Here is a 22,221-nt window from a genome sequence, read left to right on the forward strand (position 1 = left end):
ACTGTGACAGAGCTCATTACACACATGCTCAGTAGCTATCATTAACTTTAATGATAGAGTTAACCCTTTCATCTATATATGGTAGTTCAGAGTTAGATGGTTAAGAGCCAATCTGATTCATATATGTGCCTAGTGTCAATAATGGATGAATGATGGGGTAATGTTTGGGAAATGTCTGCCACTGCCTTCAAGTCATAATTGGGGTGGCATGGTGGCGCAATAGTTAGCACTGCCGCCTCACAGCGTCAGGGACCCAAGTTCAATTCCGCCTTTGGGTGACTGTATCAAGTTTGCATATTGTCCCTGCGTCTATGTGGGTTTCCTCCACGTGCTCTGGTTTCTTCCCACCATCCAAAGATGTGCGGGTCAGATGCTCTTTTGGAGAATTGGTGCAGACTCGGTGGGCTGAATGGTCTCTTCTGCACTGTGGGGATTCTATGGATGCTATTAATCTCACAAACTGGTGAGGCTATATTTATTTATGGTCAGGAAAGAGGGAGACTTCATTCCAGGAACTTGTCCAGAATAAATGTATGGAAACGTATGGCCTCCATTGATGATGTGACCTGGATAGGGGCCAGTTGCAAATTGGAAAGTAACACAACAAAGGAAGATAACAATCTTTGGGGAATTGAGAAACTTAGGAGCAACTTCTTGGCATAGAGAGTAGTTACAATGTGAAATAGGCAACCACAAGAAGTAGCTGAACTGAATAATGCAGAATAATTGAAGGGATGCTACATAAACACGAGGGAGAAAAGAATAGAAGGTTGGATTGATGGGGTTAGATGAAGTGGATTGGGAAAGGCTCATGTGGAACATAAACACTGGCATAAATCTGTTAGATCAAATTGCCTTTTTTTTGTGCTGGAAGTTCTTTGTGATACTAAGTAATGCATTGTAAATTGAGTTTCATCCTTACTGGGATCAAAATACAAAGAGACAAACCATTGGAACAAGTACCAATGAACAACATGAGTTCCCCATTTTAAATAAAAAGGTCTGAATGAATTTCCAGAGTGGTCAACAATGTGTCTTATTAGTTGACCAGGATTAAACCAAAGTGTAGTTCTGGTACTCGCTCAATTCCCATCCCACCCACCGTGGGGATCGTAGCCAGTGGTACATGGGCCATGCAAAGGTCCATTGACCTCAGGTAGTATTTTCTGTCCTTGATTTGATTTATTATTGTCACATGTATTAATATACAGTGAAAAGTATTGTTTCTTGCACGCTATACAGACAAAGCATACTGTTCACAGAGAAGGAAAGGAGAGGGTACAGAATGTAGTGTTACAGTCACAGCTAGGGTGCAGAGAAAGATCAACTTAGTGCGAGATAGGTCCATTCAAACGTGTGATGGCAGAAGGGAAGAAGCAGTTCTTGAGTCGTTTAATATGTGACCTTAGATTTTTGTATTTTTTTCCTAACAGAAGAAGGTGGAAGAGAGAATTGCCGGGGTGCGTGGGGTCCTTGATTATGCTGGCTGCTTTGCCGAGGCAGTGGGAAGTGCAGACAGAGTCAATGGATGGGAGGGTGGTTTGAGTGATGGATTGGGCTACATACACAACCCTTTGTAGTTTCTTGCGGTCTCAGACAAAGTAGGAGCCATACCAAGCTGCGATACAACCAGAAAGAATGCGTTCTGTGGTGCATCTGTAATAGTGAGAAAATTCTACCTGTGTCTATTTAATTAACTCTCAGCTGTCCAATCATAATGTATGGCACAGTATAACTGAGGTTTCAACTCCATCAATCTGGCTGGATCAGAATTGAATGGGGCAGAGCATCCCAGCTCAATGAAGTCACCTAACCAAGGTTTTGGTCATTATTTGAGTTCAGTTATGGATGATAGAGGTTTGCTGAAGATTGCAATTTAGATTTTAATTGAATGAATTTTGTTTGAAGACTGTTTAATTTCATTTTAAATTGTTGAATTCATTTGTCTTTTTTACTTCAACTTTGTTGTTTGAAATAAAGGTGTGGATATTCAACTTGCTGCTGGGGGGATAAAATTCACACTGTGGACCGAATACTATGTATAAAAGCTACGGGATGTTCTTTCCATTAATTCCAATGATATAAAAATTAGGCAGATTCTATAATAGACCACTAATCCACAACCCCAGTTTTAACCCCTACAGCAATTGTAAACCTAACTCAATGTGCTTCATCTTGCATTCAGCATTTAGTAATCAAAAAGGGTTCTAGATTCATCAGTATTAGAATAGAAGTTCTAAGGATGCAGGTTCAAATCCTGCCACGGCAGATGGTGGAGTTTAAATTCAATAATTAAAAATAAAATCCTTAATTAAGAATCTACTGATGATCATGAATCCATTGTCGATTGTTGGAAAAATTCATTTGGTTCACTTATGTCGTATAGGAAAGGAAGTCTGCCATCTTTACCTGGTCTGGTCTACATGTGATTCCAGAGTCACTGCAACGTGGTTGACTCTCAACTGCCCTTGGGTAAACAGGGATGGGCAATAAATGCTGGCCAGCCAGCTATGCCCATGTCCCATGACTGAATAAAACAGACGTTTCATAGAATTCCTACAGTGTTGAAGAAGGCCATTCAGCCCATCAAGTGTGCATTGACAACAATCCCACCCAGGCCCTATCCCTGTAACTCCAGGTGTTTCCCCTGCTAATCTTCTGACACTAAGGGGCAACTTAACATGGCCGTTGAAGCTAACCTGGATAATTTTGGAGTGTGGGAGGAAACTGGAGCACCGGGTGGAAACCCTTGCAGACATGGGGAGAATGTGTAAACTCCACACAGAGGGTCACCCAAGCTGAAATTGAACCCAGATCTCTGGCGTTGTGAGGCAGCAATGCTAACCACTGTGCCACCATGCTCCCCCATTGTGTCAGAGCTATCAACAACATTTCCAGCTCATCATTGCGGTTCCTTATTCATCACAGAATCATAGAATAATACAGTGTGTAGAAGAGGTCCTTCAGACCATTGAGTGTGCACCGGTGCATGAAATGCCCTAACCTGCCCACTTAATCCTACTTGCCAACACTTGGCTCATAGCTTTGAATGATACGGCGTGCCAAGTACTCATCCAGGTACTTTTTAAAGGATGTGAGGCATCCCATCCATCATATGGTTTCAGTAAAATCTCCAATTCATCAGTACGGTTTCTGAAAATTCCGTGTGGCAGATTATGCAATGTACCTGACTGACTGCTGTGCTATCAGGAGACCTGTTGCAGACTGTGTTTATCACTTCAATCTGACAGCTTTATCTTCAGTGACTGTCATAATGGCCTTAAGTAGGTAAGGCAGTTAAAAACCACTTCCTAGTGGCTATGCACTTGGAGCACAAACCTGCCCAAATTTAATACAAATTGATACTAAATTTACAATGTCTTTCAGAGAGTTAGCTGAAAAGATAGCTTTTATAGTACAGGAAATGTAAGTGTCCCACTGGTGCACTCTTCAAAGTGCTCTTCTGTGGTCATGGCAAAGACACTTTGTCAATGTTGAGCAGATTGACCTTTATTTGTGTCTGGCCCATACTGTAGACTTGATCTTGATACACTTAATACTGACAATATATTCCTACATGGTAAAACACTTGATTTCTTCTCATTAACCTCCTTAATTTTGATGACCATAAAAAGAACTGGACTTTCAATCATTTTACACCATTAAGAATGAACAATACTACCAAGTGTGTTACAGCTCAATTGGCTGGACAGCTGGTTCATCACACCAAGCGATGCCAACAGCATGAGTTCAGTTCCCGTACCAGTCAAGGTTATGCATGAGGGCCCTGCCTACTTACCTTTTCCCATCATCTGAGGCGTGGTGAATTTTAAATCACCACCAGTCAGCTCTCCCCATTGAGGTCTATGGTCAACTGGGGCGATGGTGACTTTATCTTTTATAATATCTAATCTGGAGATTGGAATGTACTTTGCTGTTCACAGTTACTTGCAAAAGTGCAATAAGATAAAAATTAAAGACCAAGTTCATCACAATGGGTGGCCCAGTGGTTAGCACTGCTGCCTCAGAACGCCAGGGACCTGTGTTTGATTCCCGGCTTGGGTCCTGTGTGGAGTTTGCACGTTCTCCCTGTGTCCTTCGGGTGCTCTGGTTTCCTCCCGTAGTCTGAAAGATGTACATTGCCCATGCTGAGTTCTGCCTCAGTGGATCCAAACAGGCGCCAGAGTGTGGCGACTTGGGGGTCTTCACAGTAACTTCATTGCAGCGTTAATGTAAGCCTACTCAGTAAACTTTTTCATGCCATCCCTTATCATTATAATTGGAATAGTTTGTAAAACTCTTCAAGCGAAGCCAGACTAGTTACCTCTTCCCTGGTAGCTTTTGTCAGTAACAACATCCCCACTAGACCACTCATTTCCTTTAGTAGAAGGGAGACAGATTTATGTGGGATACAGACGTTCCTAATGAACATTGCTATGATCTACCACTGTTAGATTGCCAAAAGACTGGCTTACTGACCATCTGTAACTAAAATCATACCGAAAAAGTAAAATGTGGAACATTTTGAATCGATTGATAAAATTTTCTGTTCCTCTTATTGTCTCTACCAGTGATCTGAAGCTGAGGGTGCGGATTTTGATTGATGGAACTTTGATCATCTTCCGAGTCAAGCCTGAAGATGCTGGAAAATACACCTGTGTACCTAGTAACAGCCTTGGGCGTTCTCCTTCAGCCTCATCTTACTTGACAGTCCAGTGTGAGTGTGGCCTCTGAGGGGTGGGATTTGAGGGAAAGTCATGGGGATTCAACTTGCGCTTATTTCCATATGTGTCCTGATCAGCCAGTTTGCCTTTCTTGCACCAGTGTTGAAAATGCTGCTTGTCTTTCATGGCCAGTGAATTCTTGGACTTCAGACTCTAATATTCCATTCGTGTTTGCAGCTCTACACCATGTTAATCAAGACTTTGTTCCAGTTAATTGATAGACACAAAAACTTTATCTTTAAATCAAATCAAGCCTGTATTAGGAAAATGTAGGAAAACTTTAACTACTTATGGCTGCTCCAGAACTGATTCTCTTACACTGCATCACAAATTAATGCTTCTGTTCTCCTATAAATCTACAATAACCAGTGTACAATCATAGATTTTAACTACTTATACTCATTTAATGGACCTGTAGGGGTATCTCTATCCACTCATGCTGGTCAGGCATGGAGAGGGATCTGACTTCATCAATCTGAAGTGTCCAAGCTCCTTTCTTGTTCTGTGGTTCTTCCCTTCTCTGATTCTGTTCTTCAAAACTCCAATATTTATTCTGGCTGGAACACATGCAGTTCTACATGTACACACTAATCATACGCGTAGCATCCAAATCAGTTTATTGCAGGCTGCCTGACCTTAGGGCACTGTCCTAAGCCTGTTTAACGCTTAAAATCCGTCTTCTGGCCTCATTTGTTTTTGGATTCTGCCCATTTGATTAATTAGAATGACTATTATCAAGGATGTGTGTTATAGTTTCCGCCTTGAAAACAGCCATTGTCCAGTATCCTGCTGATGTTATTACTCATCATAAAACCAAAGCCAGGTAAACAAAGATCATTTCTTCTTGCAGTCCACACTCCTCGCCTGGAGTTTAAAACCTTCTGTTCTGAAATAGCCATATTTTCCATCAGGCCATAGTAGTGTCTTTTGCTTCGCTTGGCTGTTTTGAATTAGACAATAGCCTGCTGGCTACAGCCACTATCAAACAATGCAAAGAAGCCTTTGTAATCATTATTGAACTACAAATGCCATTTATATCACAAGATGGTGTGTGTTGGACTGTAAAAATCTTAAAGAGGGAAGTTTTAAGCATCACCAACTCACATAGTGGTGAGTCAGTGGCATAGTGCTATTGTCACTCAACCAATAATCTAGAGACCCAGACTAATGTTCTTGAGACCTGGGTTCGAATCCTACCATGGCAGATGGTGAACTTCGAATGCAGTAAAAATTTGGGATTAAAAGTCTATGGATGACCATGAAACCATTGTCAGTTGCTGTAAAAACCCATCTGGTTCACCAATGTTGGTTAGGGAAGGAAATCTGTCGTCCTTACGTGATCTAACCGACATGTGACTCCAGACCCGCAGTAATTTGCTTGACTCTTTAATGCCATGTGTAATGCCACAGTTCAAGGGCAATTAGGGATGAGTAATAAATTCTGGCCCAGCCAGTGGCACCAACATCCAATGAATTTAAAAAAAGCTAACTGCCATCATTTTCATATTATTGCACTTTCGCAAGTAACTGTGAACAGCAAAGTACATTCCAAAGTACATTCGCTGCTATAGTAATACTGCCCAAGAACCTCCGATCGTGATCATTAAGTTGAATGCTGAAAGTGTAAACTCACAGCTAGAAGCTTCAGAGTAGAGAACTCTAGCATAAGAATTACAAAGATTCTTTTTATTAAGGGATGTAGGCATCACTGGCTAGGCTAGCATTTATTGCCCATCTCTAGTTGCCATTTGAGAAGGTGTTGGTGAACTGCTTTCTTCAACCGCTGCGGCCCCTGAGATAAAGGTGCACCCACAGTGCTGTTTGGGAGGGAATTCCAGGATTTTGACCCAGTGACAATGAAAGAACAGTGGTGTAATTCCAAGTCAGGATGGTGAGTGATTTGGAGGGGAACCTCCAGATCGTGGTGTACCCATGGATCTGCTGCCCTTGTGCTTCTAGAAGGTAGTGGTCATGGGTTTGGAAGGTGCTGCGTAATGAGTAGATGGTATACACAGCTGCCGCTGTTCACAGTGATGGAAGGATTGAATGTATTTGGAGGGTTGGCAACCTTTAAGTAAAAGGAGTTGCTTGTCTTTTTCCATCAAGAATCATTAAATGAAATTATTAATTTCATAGAATCACAGAAGGAAGCCATTCAGCCCATCAGGTCTGCACCAACCACAATCCCAGGCCTTATTCCCACAATCCCATGTATTTATCCTGCTAATCTCCTGACACAAGGGTCAATTTAGCATGGCCAATCAATCTAACCCATGCATCTTTGGACTCAAGGAGGAAAGCAAAGCACCTGGAGGAAACCCATGCAGACACAGAGAGAACGTGCAAACTGCACACAGAGTAACCCAAGGCCAAAATTGAACCCAGGTCCCTGGTGCTGTGAGATAGCAGTGCTAACCACTGGGCCACCATGCTGCCCTTAATTCTAGGTTGTTATTCACTGGTGCAGATAAACAACAGCCGTTTAATTTTGAAAAGCATTTTGCTCATGTGATACATCTAAAAGATATCAAGTACTCCATCACGTCTTGTGCTCTTTTACACGCTGGGCCCTGATTTTTTAATCTATGCATATTGAAAGCGGTTTGTCACAGTGCCAATGAGTTAATTATAAACTGTTGTAAAGAGTAAAATGTTAATATTGTTAGCACTCCTTTCAAAACAAGTGCATAATGCAATCAACATTATAATTTTTCAAAAATCACCAATTGCCTAAAATAATTGAAATGCTTTGCCAGATGTTGTATGAGAGTGGGGAATAATGAGGCACCATATTTGCAAAGGAGCTTCACATTTACACAAATTGTATCAGTCCCTCAACAACATTCAATCAAACAGAATTTCAAATATGCCATATCTTGATTAGGAATGTTAGCCCAGTGACTATGGTCCTGAACTCGCAACCCAGGTGCCACCATTGCAACATGTAATAAAGGTAGTAAATTGTGGAAGGCACCAACTCACATGAATACTTTCATTTTGTGCTAAGAATCAACCTGTCTATAGACAGCTCTACCAATTTTGCCATTAGTCTGCAGATATTAATGAGGAGGACTTTGCAGCCACTGGGTAGAGTGCACTGTTATTAGAGTCATGGAATCATAGGGATATACAACATGGAAACAGGCTCTTCAACCCAACTTATCCATGCCAACCAGGTTTCCTAAACTGAACTAGTCCCATTTGCCTGTGTTTGTCCCATTCCTCTCTAAACCTTCCCTATCCATGTACCTGTCCAAATGTCTTAAATATTATAATTGTACCCATCTCCACCACCTCCTCTAACAGCTCATTCCATATATGCAACCCGTTCTGTGTGAAAAAGTTGTCCTTCAGGTCCCTTTTAAATCTTTCTCCTCTCACCTTAAACCTAGAAGAGTTTTGAACCCCTCTACCTAGGGGAAAAGACCTTGGCAATTCACCAGATCTTTGCTACTCATGATTTTATAAACCTCTATAAGGTGACTCCTCATCCTCCAATGCTCCAGGGAAAGAAGTCCCATCCTATCCAGCCTCTCCTTATAATTGAAACCTTCCAGTCCTGGTAACATCCTTATGAATTTATTTTTGCACCCTTTCTAGTTTAGTAACATTCTTCCTATAGCAGGATGACCAGAATTGTATGCCATATTCCAAATGTGGCCTTACCAATGTCTTATGCAGTTGTAACATAACATCCCAACTCCTGTCCTCGATGCTTTGACCAATGAAGGAAACTGTGCCAACCGCCTTCTTCACCTCCCTGTCTACCTGTGACCTACTTTCAAGAAACTATGCACCCCTAGGTCTCTCTGTTCAATAACACTCCCCAGTAACTGTGTAACTCCTGCCCTGGTTTGTCTTGCCGAAATGCAATACGTTGCATTTATCTGAACTAAACTCCTTTTGCCATTCCTTGACCCACCGGCCTAGTTGATCAAGATCTTGTTGTAGTCTTAGATAATCTTCTTCACTTTCTGCTATACCACCCACAAACTTACTAACCATTCATCCTATATTCTCAGCCAAATTGTTTATAAAAATTATTAACAATCATGGATCTAGCACCAATCTCTGTGGCATACTGCTGGTCACAAGCCTTCAGTCTGAAAACAACCCTTTACCACCACTCTCTGTCTCCTACCAGCAAGCCAATTTTGTATTCAATTGATTAGTTCTCCCTGGGTCCCATGTGCTGTAAGCTTACTGACCAGTCTACCATGTGGTATCTTGTTGAAGGCCTTGCTAAAGTCCATGCAGACAACATCTATCGTACTGCTCTCTTCGATTTTCTTGATCACCCCTTCAAAAAATTGTATCAAATTTGTAAGACATGATTTCCCATACACAAACATTAATACATGGAAGAGCAGGAGGAGGCCATTGGCCCTTCGAGCCTGCTCCACCATTCATCACGATCATGGCTGATTGTCCAACTCAATAGCCTAATCCTGCTTTCTCCCCATAACCTTGGATCCCATTCACCCCATAATAAAGTCATGCTGACTATGCCTAATTAGTCCTTGCCTTTCCAAATGCGTAAAGATCCTGTCTTTCATTATCCCCTCCAACAACTTACCCATCAGTGATGTTAGGATCACCAGCCTGTCATTCCCTGGCTTTTCCCTTCTGCCTTTCTTCAATAACAGCACACCATTTGCCTCCCTCCTGTCTTCTGGCACTTCATCCATGGCTGTCAATAATACAAATATCTTCCCTAGGGACCCCACAGTCTGTTTGCTAGCTTCCTACAATGTCCTGGGGTACACTTGATCAGATCTTGGGGATTTATCTACCATTATGCAATTAAAGGTCTCCAACATCTCCTCTATAATGTGGACACTTTTCAAGATATCACTATTTACTTCCCTGAGTTCCCTAGCTTCCATGTCTTTCTCCATGGTAAATACTGACAAGAAATATCCGTTTAGGATCTCACCCATCTCCTGTGGCTCTACACATAAACAACCTCATTGATCTTTAAAGGGCCCTGTTCTGTTCCTACTTACTCTTTTGCACTTAATATACTTATACAATCCCTTTGGATACTCCTTCACCTTATCTGTAAAAACTGTGTCATGCCCCCTTTTTGCCCTCCTGACTTCTCTTTTGTACTCCTGCATATTCTTACACCCCCTATAGTCTTCAAGGGATTCACCTGACCCCAGCTGCCTATACGGACATATGTTTGCTTCTTTTTATTGACCAGAGCCTCAATATTTCTAGTCATCCAGTGTTTACACCTGCCAGTCTTGCCCTTCACATTGATCGGAACATGCTGGCCCTGAACTCCCGTTATCTTGCTTTTGAAAGCTTCTCACTTGCCAGATGTTCCTTTACCTGTGAACAGCTTCCCCCAATCAATTTTTGAAAGTTCCTAATACCGTCAGAATTGGCCTTGTCCCAGTTTAGAACTTTAACTTGTAAACCAGGTTTATCCTTTTCCACAACTATTTTAAAACTAATAGAATTATGGTCATTGGTCCCAAAGTTTTCACCCACTAACACTTCAGTCACTTGCCCTTGTTTCCCATGACGATGTTGAGATTTGCCCCTTCTCTTGTCAGTGCCTAGTTCAATGCCAGTATCACCCTTCAGGTTTATTCATGTTAGACTTTTTCATGGTGGTTTGATATAATTTGAGTGTCTTGCTAGGTCATTTCAGAGGGGAGTTAAGGATCAGTCACACTGCTGTGGGACTGGAGTCGTATGTAAGCCAGTCCAGGTGAGGATTGTAGACTGCCTTCCCTGAAGCACATTAGTGAACCGGATGGATGTTTATGACAATCTAGTGGATTTGTAATCACTATTTTTATTCCAGATTAATTACAGAGCCGAAGACTAGATGGAGCATAAATTTAAATGTGACCTTCTGTTCATTTGAACGATTGTTACACTGGGTTTTAATAAGTTGCCAAGTTTGCTGTTAAAGCAAGCTGTTACATTATCTGCTTGCAATTTAATTGTAGGCTTTGGAACTACATAGACACAGCTTGCTGACACTAGCCTGAGATGACTTGTGCATAAAAGCAAGGTAGAAGTTGGTCTCAAGTTTATCTGACCAAAAGAAATGAACATTTGAATTCTGGTACGTGTTCTAATTTAGATCAGAAACTCCAAAGTATTTTATGAAGTAAGCCTAAATCACAAGTTTTGCACTTTGAATTTGGCTTGGGTCAGCATGAGGGGGGTGATTCTCCTGGGAGACTCAAGCGGAGACCGTGTAGCAGATTTCCTGATGGGCACGTGTCTCTGGCCCCAGATTTGCGCTGTTATCAGCTCCATGCCAGGAATCGAAACAGAGCTGACTAAATTATTCTAATACTCATTTGAATATCGCTAGAGGACCTGGGACTGAAGTCTCCAGGCCTGGTAGCCTCTCCATGCTGCCAGGAGTGTTTCACTCCAGTGGGGTTGGACCAGCAGCTCCCTGCTAGTGGGGAGCTGTTGTAAACCCCACTGGAGTGAAGTGGGACCATGGAGGCCCCCAGTAGGTCAGTGGTAAGGGGGGTGGTGCCCTTGGCACTGCCCAAAGAGCAAACTGGCAGTGCCCAGAAGCACCTTGGCACTGCCCATTGGGCATCAGGCAGCACCAAGGGGGCATGGCCAGGGTGTGCGAGGCCTATAGGGAGCAGGGCCTCTGCAGGGAGATCGGTGGGGAGAGGGGGGTGGTCTCTGTCAGTGACAGAGGGAGGGAGGCCAGTGATTGGGGCTGGCCATCAGGAGGGAGGTTCAGCCTGTTGGACGGTCAGGACTGCACTGGGGGGCATCAGGAAATTGGGACTGCAGTGGGGGCGGGAGATCAAGCAGTGGGGTGTGTGAGTTGAGGTCAGGGCTGGCCCGGACACATCCAGGAGCCCAGCCATTGGGTAGCAGCGGGGGGGGGGGGGGGGGGGTCGGGGTCACATGGCCAGCAACACGAGGTTGTAGGGTTGGCCAGTGATCAGGAGACAGGCATGCACCAATCTCGACGCTGACAGATCAGCGCATGTCAATGGCCAGCTCAATGCTATGTTTCCAGCCTCTCGGGTGGGAATAGGCTTATATTGAGGCATTGGAGAGTGTGAGAGAAGATTAGAAAGATGATACCAGAAATTTGTGGCATAAATAAAAAGAAAGGATTGACAACTCATTCCTCTTGAAATAAAGAAGAATGAAGACTAAGAGCCCAGTCACATTTCATGGAATCATAGAATACCTACGGTGCAGAAGGGGGCCATTTGGCCCATCAAGACCGCAATCCCATCCAGGCCCTATCACTGTAACCCCACGTATTTACCCTTGCTAGTCCCCTAGATACAAAGGGGCAATTTAGCATGGCCAATCCACCTAACCCGCACATCTTTGGACTGTGGAAGGAAACCGGAGCATCCGGAGGAAACCCATGCAGACATGGAGAGAACATGCAGACTCCACACAGTCACCCAAGGCTCAAATTGAACCCAAGTCTCTGGCACTGTGAGGCAGCTGTGCTAACCACTGTGCCACCGTGTCACCCCAAAATCTCATTCAACACTTCTCAATTCACTAATTTTGTCCCTATTCTTATCACAGCCATTTCACTTCCTCTTCAGTCTACTTTTCCTTGCTCGTTGTACTTGTACTATGCAATTACCAGTATCAAGATCCTACAATCCACTGTTCAGTAGAGTGATCCTCAAACCTCAGTTTGAAAATAAGGTTGCATTGATTATTAGTTGCTGAATATTTTGAATGTGGTATAGCTGTCTGGCTCACAAAAGTAATTACATTTCTTAGTAGTGCAGAATATAAATAAATCTTATTAGCTTTAACATTTGCTCTAAATTGGATGGATATGAGGGGCAGAGACAGTAGTACTGACTGCTGAATTTGCTGTAATCTCATTACTTGCTCGCAGCAGGGAGCTAAAAAAATTAAAGAGTAGTTTGGCTGGCATCCAAGCCAGGGACTTGGAGCTTTGCCCCCCCCCCAGCCCCGCTCAAAGCCGAGTTTTGTTGATTAAGCATCTCTGTTTCTCCTCATCTGGCATCATTAACTTATGACTCTGTGTTTCAGTTTTCTGCAATCTCAGATTTTGTGTTCCTCTTCTTCCATTCTCTGTAGTGGACAGTAATAACTGAAAGAAAACTGGCAGTTTTCCAGATACATTTGGCCTAATTGGAGAGTTCTTTCTGCTTTCAGTTGTACTGAACTCTTCCAAAATAAGATGTACCGTGATGAGGGTGGCACGGTGGCACAGTGGTTAGCACTGCTGCCTCACAGTGCTAGGGACCCGTGATCAGTTCCAGTCTCGGGCCACTGTGTGGAGTTTGCATGTTCTCCCCATGTCTGCATGGATTCCTCCAGTTTCCTCCCAAACTCCAAAGATGTGCGGGTTCAGTTGGTTGGCCATGCTAAATTCCCCCTTAATGTCAGGAAGACTAGTAGGGTAAATACATGGGGTTGTGGGAATAGGATATGGGTGGGATTGTTGTCAGCGCAGGCTTGATGGGCCAAATGGCCTCCTTCTGCAATATATGGATTCTATGATGAAATGTCCTGCAACTTAAAACAGGAGGGAGTGTGGAAGGAGGAGAAAGCAACGCCTTGAGGACTCCTCCCCTTGAGTTATTCTTCCCTTCAAAGATATCACGTGATTGTGCCAGAGGTTGACATGATGATTATGGTTGCTGAACTGCACAGTTTCGTTTTCCATCATCAGATTAGTCAGATCTTAACCCCAATCACTCAGTTTACCGAATGGTGAACTCTGTGCACACCAGGAAGCTCCCACATCCACTCCTTGTGGTTGACCGCATCAAAGCTGGGGCAACAATGGGAGAAAGGTGTGAAAAGACCATCAGGCCCAGCATTACACACTCTGTTAGATGGCACTAGCTCAAACACCTTAGTCCCCAGTCTCTGATCATTGTAACTCCAAGGAGGAGCAATAGAAATCCATGGCCTATTTCTGGAAAGCTTCCCCTCCGAGTCCCCAAGGTAGCTGATCAGGTTGTAGGAGACAATCATTACAGCAATGTGCTAGTTATACATGGCTAATGTGAAATACATGCAACTGATTCTGAACACACCTAAATGATGGCTAATGTTATTATTGCTAGATTATTATTCCAGAAACTTAGCAAATGTCCTGGGGATCTGAGTTCGAATCCCGCCACAGCGGATAGTGGAATTTAACTTCAATAAAAAATATTTGGAATTAAGAATCTATTGGATGATCATTGTTGATTGTTGGAAAACCATCTCGTTCACTAATGTCCTTTAGGGAATGAAATCTGCCTTCCTTACCATGTGACTCCAGAGCCACAGCAATCTCAACTGCCCTCGGGCAACTGGGGATGGGCAATAAATGCTGGCCAGCTAGCAACACCCAGGTCCCAAAATGAATAAAAAAAACCTGACTTTGAGCCACTAGCCTCCTGGTTCATATTAGGTTAGGGGTGCACAAATCTAATGTGATAAGCTAGTTGTTAGAGCTGCTGTTTCTTTTCCCAGTGGCTTGTTATAAAAACCTCAAACTCATGCAACAGGTAGGACATTTCTGGAAGTGGGGTTCTGGTTGGCATTTTTGCAAATATATTGCATAATTTGCAGAACTAGACAAATCATCAGATCAAATTGGAATGAGCCATTTCATTGAAACATCTCAATACAATGATACCCAATGCATGCTGTTGGAAAATAAGCAGGGAACACCAAAGACAGTGTAAAATGAATTAACCTAATCCACCCATTGGAAGACAGGCGGAATCAGATGCAAAACTTGTTTTAATTTTCATTCCATTTATTTTTCCATTGAAGTCAAGCAAGATATTAAAAGAAGGCATTAGACCTATTTCACTCAGTTCCACAACTCACCAGTGAGTTTGGATTCATTACTCCTGGTATTGCCCACAACTACCACTTTACATAGCTGTCTCTGACATCACTAACCCCACAGATATTAAGGCACAAATGCTTCTAAACATGAAGATTATAATTGAATCACAGTAATAGATTTCCAGTTGTAATCTGTTACAATGGTTTGATGGAATAATTTGGCCAAAGTTTCTAATCCTTACTTACAAATACTCCCTCCCACACATTCGCAATGTACAACAAATGCTAATCTGTCTCACAGCAAGCACAGTTTCTAAAGTTTTACCTGTGTCTTTTTTGACAAGTCCCTCAATAGTACACATCCTGGGGAGGCGATGGCTTAGTGATATTATCAGTAGGCTATTAATCCACAAACTCAGCCAATGTTCTGGGGACCCGGGTTCGAATCCCACTGTGGCAGATGGTGAAATTGTAATTCCATTAAAAAAATCTGGAATTAAGAATCTACTGATGACCATGAAACCATTGTGGATTGTCAGAAAATGCATCTCGTTCACTTATGCCCTTTAAGGAAAGAAATTTGCTGTTCTTACCTGGTCTGGCCTACATGTGACCTATAGCATTGTGGTTGATTCTTAGCTACCCTCCAAGGACAACTATAGTTGGACAATAAATGCTGGTCAGTCAGGGACACCCATGTCCCATGAATGGGTGCAAAAAACTAATAGTAATTAGGGAAATGTTTGTATATATGTGGCTGAAGAAAGTGAAATACAGTGTAAGTGTGAATATTATACTTATAAACATCTGAGTCCATCATTTTTCTGTATTTACACTGGTAGGGACAAAGCAAAAACACATTTGGGTATGTTTTCCCCTGTACACAGCAAAGTACACCTACAATAGGATCAATCTGATCATGACATTGGAAGGCTGCTGATTGGGCACTCAAATTAAGCTTTGACCCCAGCTTGTTCATTCGTTGCCAGATCCAGCACGAGTTGTCAACATGCCTCCCATCTTTTATCTGCCTGTTGGGATGCCTGGATATATCAAGTGCCCAGTGGATGCGGACCCACCTGTAACACAAGTCAAGTGGACCAAAGATGGACGACCACTAAGGATTGAAAAGGTAAAATGTAGGATCGACGGACAGTAAAGACCAGATTGTGAGGGGCTAGATCAGGAACAGGAAATGCTGGTAAATCTCAGCAGGTCTGACAGCATCTGCGGAGGGAGAATAGAAACAACGTTGCTGAGATTTTCCAGCATTTTCTGATTATGTTTCAGATTCCAACATCCACAGTATTTTGCTTTTATCTGTGTGTGGGTTGGATGCCTTTTATCATGTTTACTTGGGATCTGATGGCATTTTGCTTTGATTCCAAAAACCAGGCATTTGAAATTGTATAAGTAAATAAATCAATAATTGCTGGAAATAAGAATACTAAGATTGCACAAAAACATATCTTCCCTCATATATTAAAGCAATAGTGCTCATAATATAGTACAGGCCAATTCTGACCTATCGTTCTATACCCATGAGTCTCACACAATTTATAGCCTACTCCATGATAGAATATTGGTGAATTTGCACCCATTGTTGTTTCGTCTCTTTTTCCTGCTCTCCAGAAGAATAAAGTGAGGAAATTATATTTGGAGATAGGATTCTCTCAACTTTTGTTACAACAGAACTATTGATTCCATAGTTCATTTCCTCTTCCCTCATCCTGTGGGGAAGTATTTGCCCCTCTTTGGAAACTATTCAAGATCAAAGTCGGGAAATTGGGCATGATATGAGGAATTCAGGTACATTCCCCAACTCTCTGGTGTAGCTTGTTGCAATAGTTGATTCTGCAGCAAGGCATTGGTTGGAATTGTGATCATTTGCCAAAAGCATGTGGCTGACGCTGCCATGAAATGCTGATGCAACTCGGTCAAAGCTACTGGAAGTAATTGTGAGATGGCAGTGTTGATGCAAAGCCTCTTGATACCTGATTTGATTAGCCCTGGTCCCTATCGATGCTGCAGAATTGTGGTCTCATCCCCCATTCATTCTCCCATTGAGTAAGGGTGATTGCTAGCTGCAGAGTCTCGTGACTTTTGGTCCTATTATTCTAAACCAGGATCAAATGCCAAGTACATATTGATCAAAATCATATTCTGTGGGAAAGTGGTGTATAATAGGGGCATCCAGTGTGATCACTAATCACACTAACCAGACAGCTACAGGACCCTATCGGCACTGATCCCAACTTGCCAAGAATTTAGTCTGTTGCAACCATCCTTCCTATGGGGCTGGTGAGAGGAATAAACAGCAACTTCTGCTGCAAAGTATGTGAGTATGGATATCTGATTATGGCTAGGAAGTGTCTCAGCTGTGATGCCCACCAGATGTAATTAGCCTGTAGACATTCTCTACCAACACTTACATTGAAGAGTAGCTACTTGGACAAAGTGTCAGAGGGTCATTGCTGTTGCAGTTTAAAATGTACCCCAGTGACAGGCAATACTCTCAGAGTCAAAGATGAGAGGGAAAGGGTTAATGACAAGGTTGAAGCTGAGTGATGGTGGTCCCGAACTGACGTCCAAGTGGAGAAAACTACATTGCAGTTCAGTCTGTTTTCCTTAAATTCTCATTCTGATTCCCAAAGCATTTAAACCAATACTGATGGTTTACTTTTAACCCCAGATTATTTAATTCTCAGCAGGATCTCTCAGCTAACAGGCTATGACTTCTATTAAATATTAAATGTGCTGCGTGGGTTGAAGTATTTCATTTCAAATTATATTATGAAGTTCCACCTATTGGCACTCCTATTGTAAATTTGTCAACATTTAATTGCAGCCCCTTTTACAACTGTAGATAGCACTGAGACAGGAATGTTAAACTTTATGTAACATTATCTCCTGAGTACAGGTATGCTCTGTTTAATGGGTGTTATAACAGTACATTTTTATTTACAAAGTTTATAGATTGGGTAGTTCTCTGAATAGCTCTGTTTCATTTTTAATTTTAGCACATTTACTACAGATGTTGCTTTTTTATAAAACACACCACTTTGCTCATCATCTCCCCCAACCCTCCCACTTGCCACTCCGTCCCATGACCCTCCAGTTCGCAGATTCCCTCTCCCAATCTTACAAATTCCTCTCCCACACCATTTCCCACTCAAAAGATGAAGTTCCCATAATCTCTCCCCGACCCTCCAGCTCCTTCCTGCTCAATCCTTCCCTGCTGCTGACCCTCCTGCTCACTGTTGTTCTCTCTCTCTCCCGTCACCGCTTCCTTACCTCGACCTTCCCATCCTCACCCATTCACTTCCTCCCTCCCACTTGCCATTTCCCGATCCTGAATCCTCACTACTTCCCGCTCACTGTCTTGCCCACCACCCCTCTCTCGAAGCCTGGCTGTGATCAAGGGCTTAGGAGAGGGGTGGCAAGAGGGAGGGAGTGCACAAGAGAGGGAGGGAAGCAGCAAGCAGGAGGGTCGGGAGAGGGAAGCAGTGAGCAGGAAAGAATATGAGGGTCAGACGGACGGATGCAGTGAGCAGAAAGAGGCAGGAGGGTCAGAGGGAGGGAAGCAGCAAGCAGGAAGGAGCAGGAGGATCAGAGTGAAGGATGCAGTGAGCAGAAAGAGGCAGGAGGATCAGGAGAGGGAAGAAGTGAGCAGGAGGATCAGAGGGAGGATGCAGTGAGCAGAAAGAGGCAGGAGGGTCAGAGGGAGGGAAACAGTGAGCAGGAAGGAGCAGGAGGATCAGATGGGGGGATGCAGTGAGCAGAAAGAGGCAGGAGGGTCAGAGGGAGGGAAGCAGTGAGCAGAAGGGTTGGAGGAGGAGAAGCAGTGAGTAGGAAGGAGCAGAAGGGTTGGAGGGAGGAAACAGTGCACAGGAAGGAGCAGGAGAATCGGGAAGAGAGATACAGCGAGCAGGAGCTACAGATCAGGAACATGATCCATTCTTACATGTTTCTGATGGGAAACTGAATTTTGTTTAGCACATTTAAACTGCAGATTTCTGCAGAATATTAGGAACATTGCCACATTGTCTGAAAGAATTTGTCTTAATGCAAAGTGATGTATGCCAATCTTCCCCCTCCAGATTAGATTATTTTCTCCCAAAAAGCATCTGTTACCTGATTGAAAAGCAACAGCTCACATGCCAAGTGTAACTGGCACATGTTCGTGTCAGGTACTCCAATACTTGAATCCAGGTTCATTAGTTTGCAAAGTGAAAACCTGACCTTCTATGCTGACAGGATCCAACTCACAGAGACTTAAATCTGATCTGTAACTAACAGACAGCAGCAAGTAAGACATTGCAATATTGCTTAAAGTTATTGAGAAACCATTTTATAAATAGTTAAATGTATTACAAAGATATGAGGATAGCAAAGGAGGAGCATTGTGTGGCTTTCCTCTCATAGTCCAAAGATGTGCAGGTTAGGTGGATTGGCCATGCTAAATTGACCCTTCGTGCCATAGGGATTAGCAGGGTAAATATGTGGGATTACAGGGATAGGACCTGAGTGGGATTTGTGGTCAGTGCTGATTCGATGGGCCAAATGGCCGCTTCCTGAAGGGATTCTATGCTTCTATGAAATATATTATGTTACTTTTAGTCACCTACATTATTCAGAACATTCATATTCCTTAATACTTATCTAAATCCTAGAATCCCTCCAGTTTAGAAGGAGGCCATTCAACCCATCGCACTTGCACTGAAAACAATCCCACCCAGGCCCCATCCCTATAACCCTACATATTTATTCTGCTAATGCCCCTGACATCAAGGGGCAATTGAGTATGACCAATCCACCTAACCTGCACATCTTTGAAGTGTGGGAGAAAACCAGAACATCCAGCAGAAACCCACGCAGACACGAGGAGAACATACAAACTCCACGCAGACAGTGAACCGAGGCTGGAATTGAACGCGGGTCCCTGGCACTGAGAGGCAGTGTGAACCAATGTGCTGCCATGCTGCCCCACATCACACACAATTAATAAACTTGGTTGACGCTTTAACGATTATAAAATATTCATCAGTTCTTCAGTGTTTTTGGAACCCACTCAGATTTGAATCACAGCAGTTTATTTCATTAATCTCTTTTTATTGGAGTACAAATGAACACTGATGGATGTTCTTGCAGTCTACATCTCATGTTGTACATGGTTGTAAAAGGGAATCAGAAGTGGCATTTTGCCAACTGTTAAAGATTCCAAAGAGTTTGTTTTTCCTTCTCTTATTGTACTGAGCTGAAGTAAAGCAGTCATCACAAATAAGGACAGAGTGTTGCCCTGTACAAGCAGATGCTTCCACTCGCTGCATCTTGGGATCAGTGCTCTGGCAATGATCCAACCAGGCAATCATATCACATCAGTGGGCATTTTGCAAAATGTACTGACTGGAAAACAATGGTTGCAGAACTGCAATCCGACATAAAAATGGCTTTTTTTAAAATTTTAAGTCGTTTCTACTTTTGCTTTTCTATATTCAAACCCATGCCCAAAAATGATGGTAAGATAGAGACTCTTACTTTCTCTACAGTTGGATTGCATCTCTAGACTGGAATTTCAATCTGAATTGCATTTTTGTAAACATTAAATAAATACATTGGTGATTGCCAGTGGTCAGAGGAATATTTTTCGCACAAGTTAATTGAGATTTAAATCGGGTACAGCTCTTTCCCTTTCTCTCCTGAGATTGGGTCAAAGAAGAACAATGTTTTGGCTGCACCAGGTAACATTATTGTATCTGATACAACATCATTATAAGAGACTTTCCAATATACTGCTTTATTAGAATATTCTGGTTGTATCTAAGTTGGTTCATTCATATCATTTATGGTAACCTTTTCCGGCAGTATCGAGGTTGGAATTTGCTAAACGATGGGACCATTACGCTGGAAGAAGCTACAGAAGAAGCTCTTGGCACTTACACCTGCATGCCTTACAACACTCTAGGTACCATGGGACAATCTACCCCTGCTCGACTGGTGCTTAAGGTAAGCTCAAACTGACTAATCCATTCTCATCTGAAGCTTCATGAAGTAAAGTCTTTTTAGATCCTGTCAGCCTCCTGTGGTGTCCATTAGTTGAATTAAAATGAAAGCTCCAAATTCTGGATCCCTATGAAATGACAAGTCTTTATTACTTGGAAGCCAGGCTGTTGAAAGATATTATAGATTTTTTACAGTGCAGAAGAGGCCATGCAGCCCATCAAGTCTGCACCAACTCTCTGAAAGGACATCTCACCCAGGCTCTCCCCCGCCCTTCCCCTCTAACCCCACACATTTACCATGACTAATCAATGTAACCTACACTTCTTGGAATACCAAAGGGCAATTTAGCATAGCCAATCCAGCTAACCTACACATCTTTGGACTGTGGGAAGAAACTGGAGCACCTGGAGGAAACCCATGCTTTCACAGGGAGAATGTGCAAACTCCACTAGACAGTCTCCCATGGCAGGGATTGAAACCAGATCCCTGGAACTGTGAGGCAGCAATCATGTACCATCATGCCGCCTAACTACAGTCGCATACTTGAAAAATTATTAAAATTTATAGGATCCTCTATCAAAACAGTTATGTTCAATATTTATAATGCTTCATTTTATTACCCAGTTTATCTTATTGTAAAGCTTAAAGAACCAAATGAAAAATAATGCATTGGACACTAACCATGTTTAATACTCTTTCTAGAGTATAGCTCAGTGTAAACTCCCGCAAACACAGAGTAATCAGTCCATATGCTCCTCTGTGGTGCTGTCTTTGCCGCAATTATTATGTATTTACAATGTATAGCAAGCTGTATTGTACACCCCAAAACTCAAAGGAGCTAATATTTGTGAGCAGAACAGTCCCGGTTAGAACAAAGCCACTATTATGTAAAACAATCATAACAACGTGTGGAGTGACATTGATTAGCATTAAAACCTGCTGCTCTCAGCTGCTGCTGTTGGTGTAAACTTGTTTGGTGGTTCTCAGTTGCCCTCCAAAATTGAATAAAGCTCCAAAGCAATATGCATGTATTTGACCATAAGCATTATGTGTCACATTGCTGAAAGATTTTAAGAAAACGTAATTCTTTGTTTGTCCATTGTAAGTCAAAAGTTGTCAAATTGTCAATTGATTCCTTTGCATCACACCTTTGAACTGGTTTACAATAAATGGTGGATAAGCTTGTATTTTAGAAAAAGAAACAGCTTTTGGGTGGCATTGGTAGTTAGCACTGCTACTTCACAATGCCAGGGACCCAGGTTCAATTCCAGTCTCGGGTGACCATCTGTGTAGAGTTTGCACATTCTCCTCGTGTCTGCGTGGGTTTCCTCCGAGTGCTCTGGTTTCCTCCCAGTTGTGCAGGTTAGGTGTATTGGTTATGCTAAATTGCCTCTTAGTGTCAGGGGGATTGGCAGGATAAATATGATAGGGCCTGGGAGGGATAGTTATCAATATAGGTTCAATGGGCTGAATGGCCTCTTCCTGCACTGTAGAGATTCTGTTTTTTTTTAAAGTTGAAAGAAAATACAATAGAAAAAAATTACATTTACATCATCTGTTTCACAACCACCAAACATCTCAAAAAACACTTTACAGCCACTGAAATACTTTTGACAGGTAGTCATTGTTTTGATGGAGAAATAAGTGACTGAGGTGAAGGGAAAGATGCTTGATATCGCTGTGGCAGCCAGAATAG

General features: G+C 42.6%; 1 protein-coding gene across 1 annotated transcript in view; it reads left to right on the forward strand.

Annotated features, from left to right (window-relative positions):
* The window catches only part of igsf9bb (immunoglobulin superfamily, member 9Bb), a 660,581-nt gene that overhangs the window by 524,185 nt on the left and 114,175 nt on the right, over positions 1 to 22,221 (forward strand). Inside the window, exons 7-9 of the mRNA XM_080214744.1 lie at positions 4,572 to 4,717; positions 15,512 to 15,654; positions 20,388 to 20,528. Of these exons, the coding sequence (XP_080070870.1) occupies positions 4,572 to 4,717; positions 15,512 to 15,654; positions 20,388 to 20,528 (430 nt within the window). The remainder of the gene's footprint in view (positions 1 to 4,571; positions 4,718 to 15,511; positions 15,655 to 20,387; positions 20,529 to 22,221) is intronic.

This window comes from Carcharhinus amblyrhynchos, chromosome 29 (assembly GCF_965287045.1).
Source record: "Carcharhinus amblyrhynchos chromosome 29, sCarAmb.v2.hapA, whole genome shotgun sequence".
Classification (NCBI taxonomy): domain Eukaryota; kingdom Metazoa; phylum Chordata; class Chondrichthyes; order Carcharhiniformes; family Carcharhinidae; genus Carcharhinus; species Carcharhinus amblyrhynchos.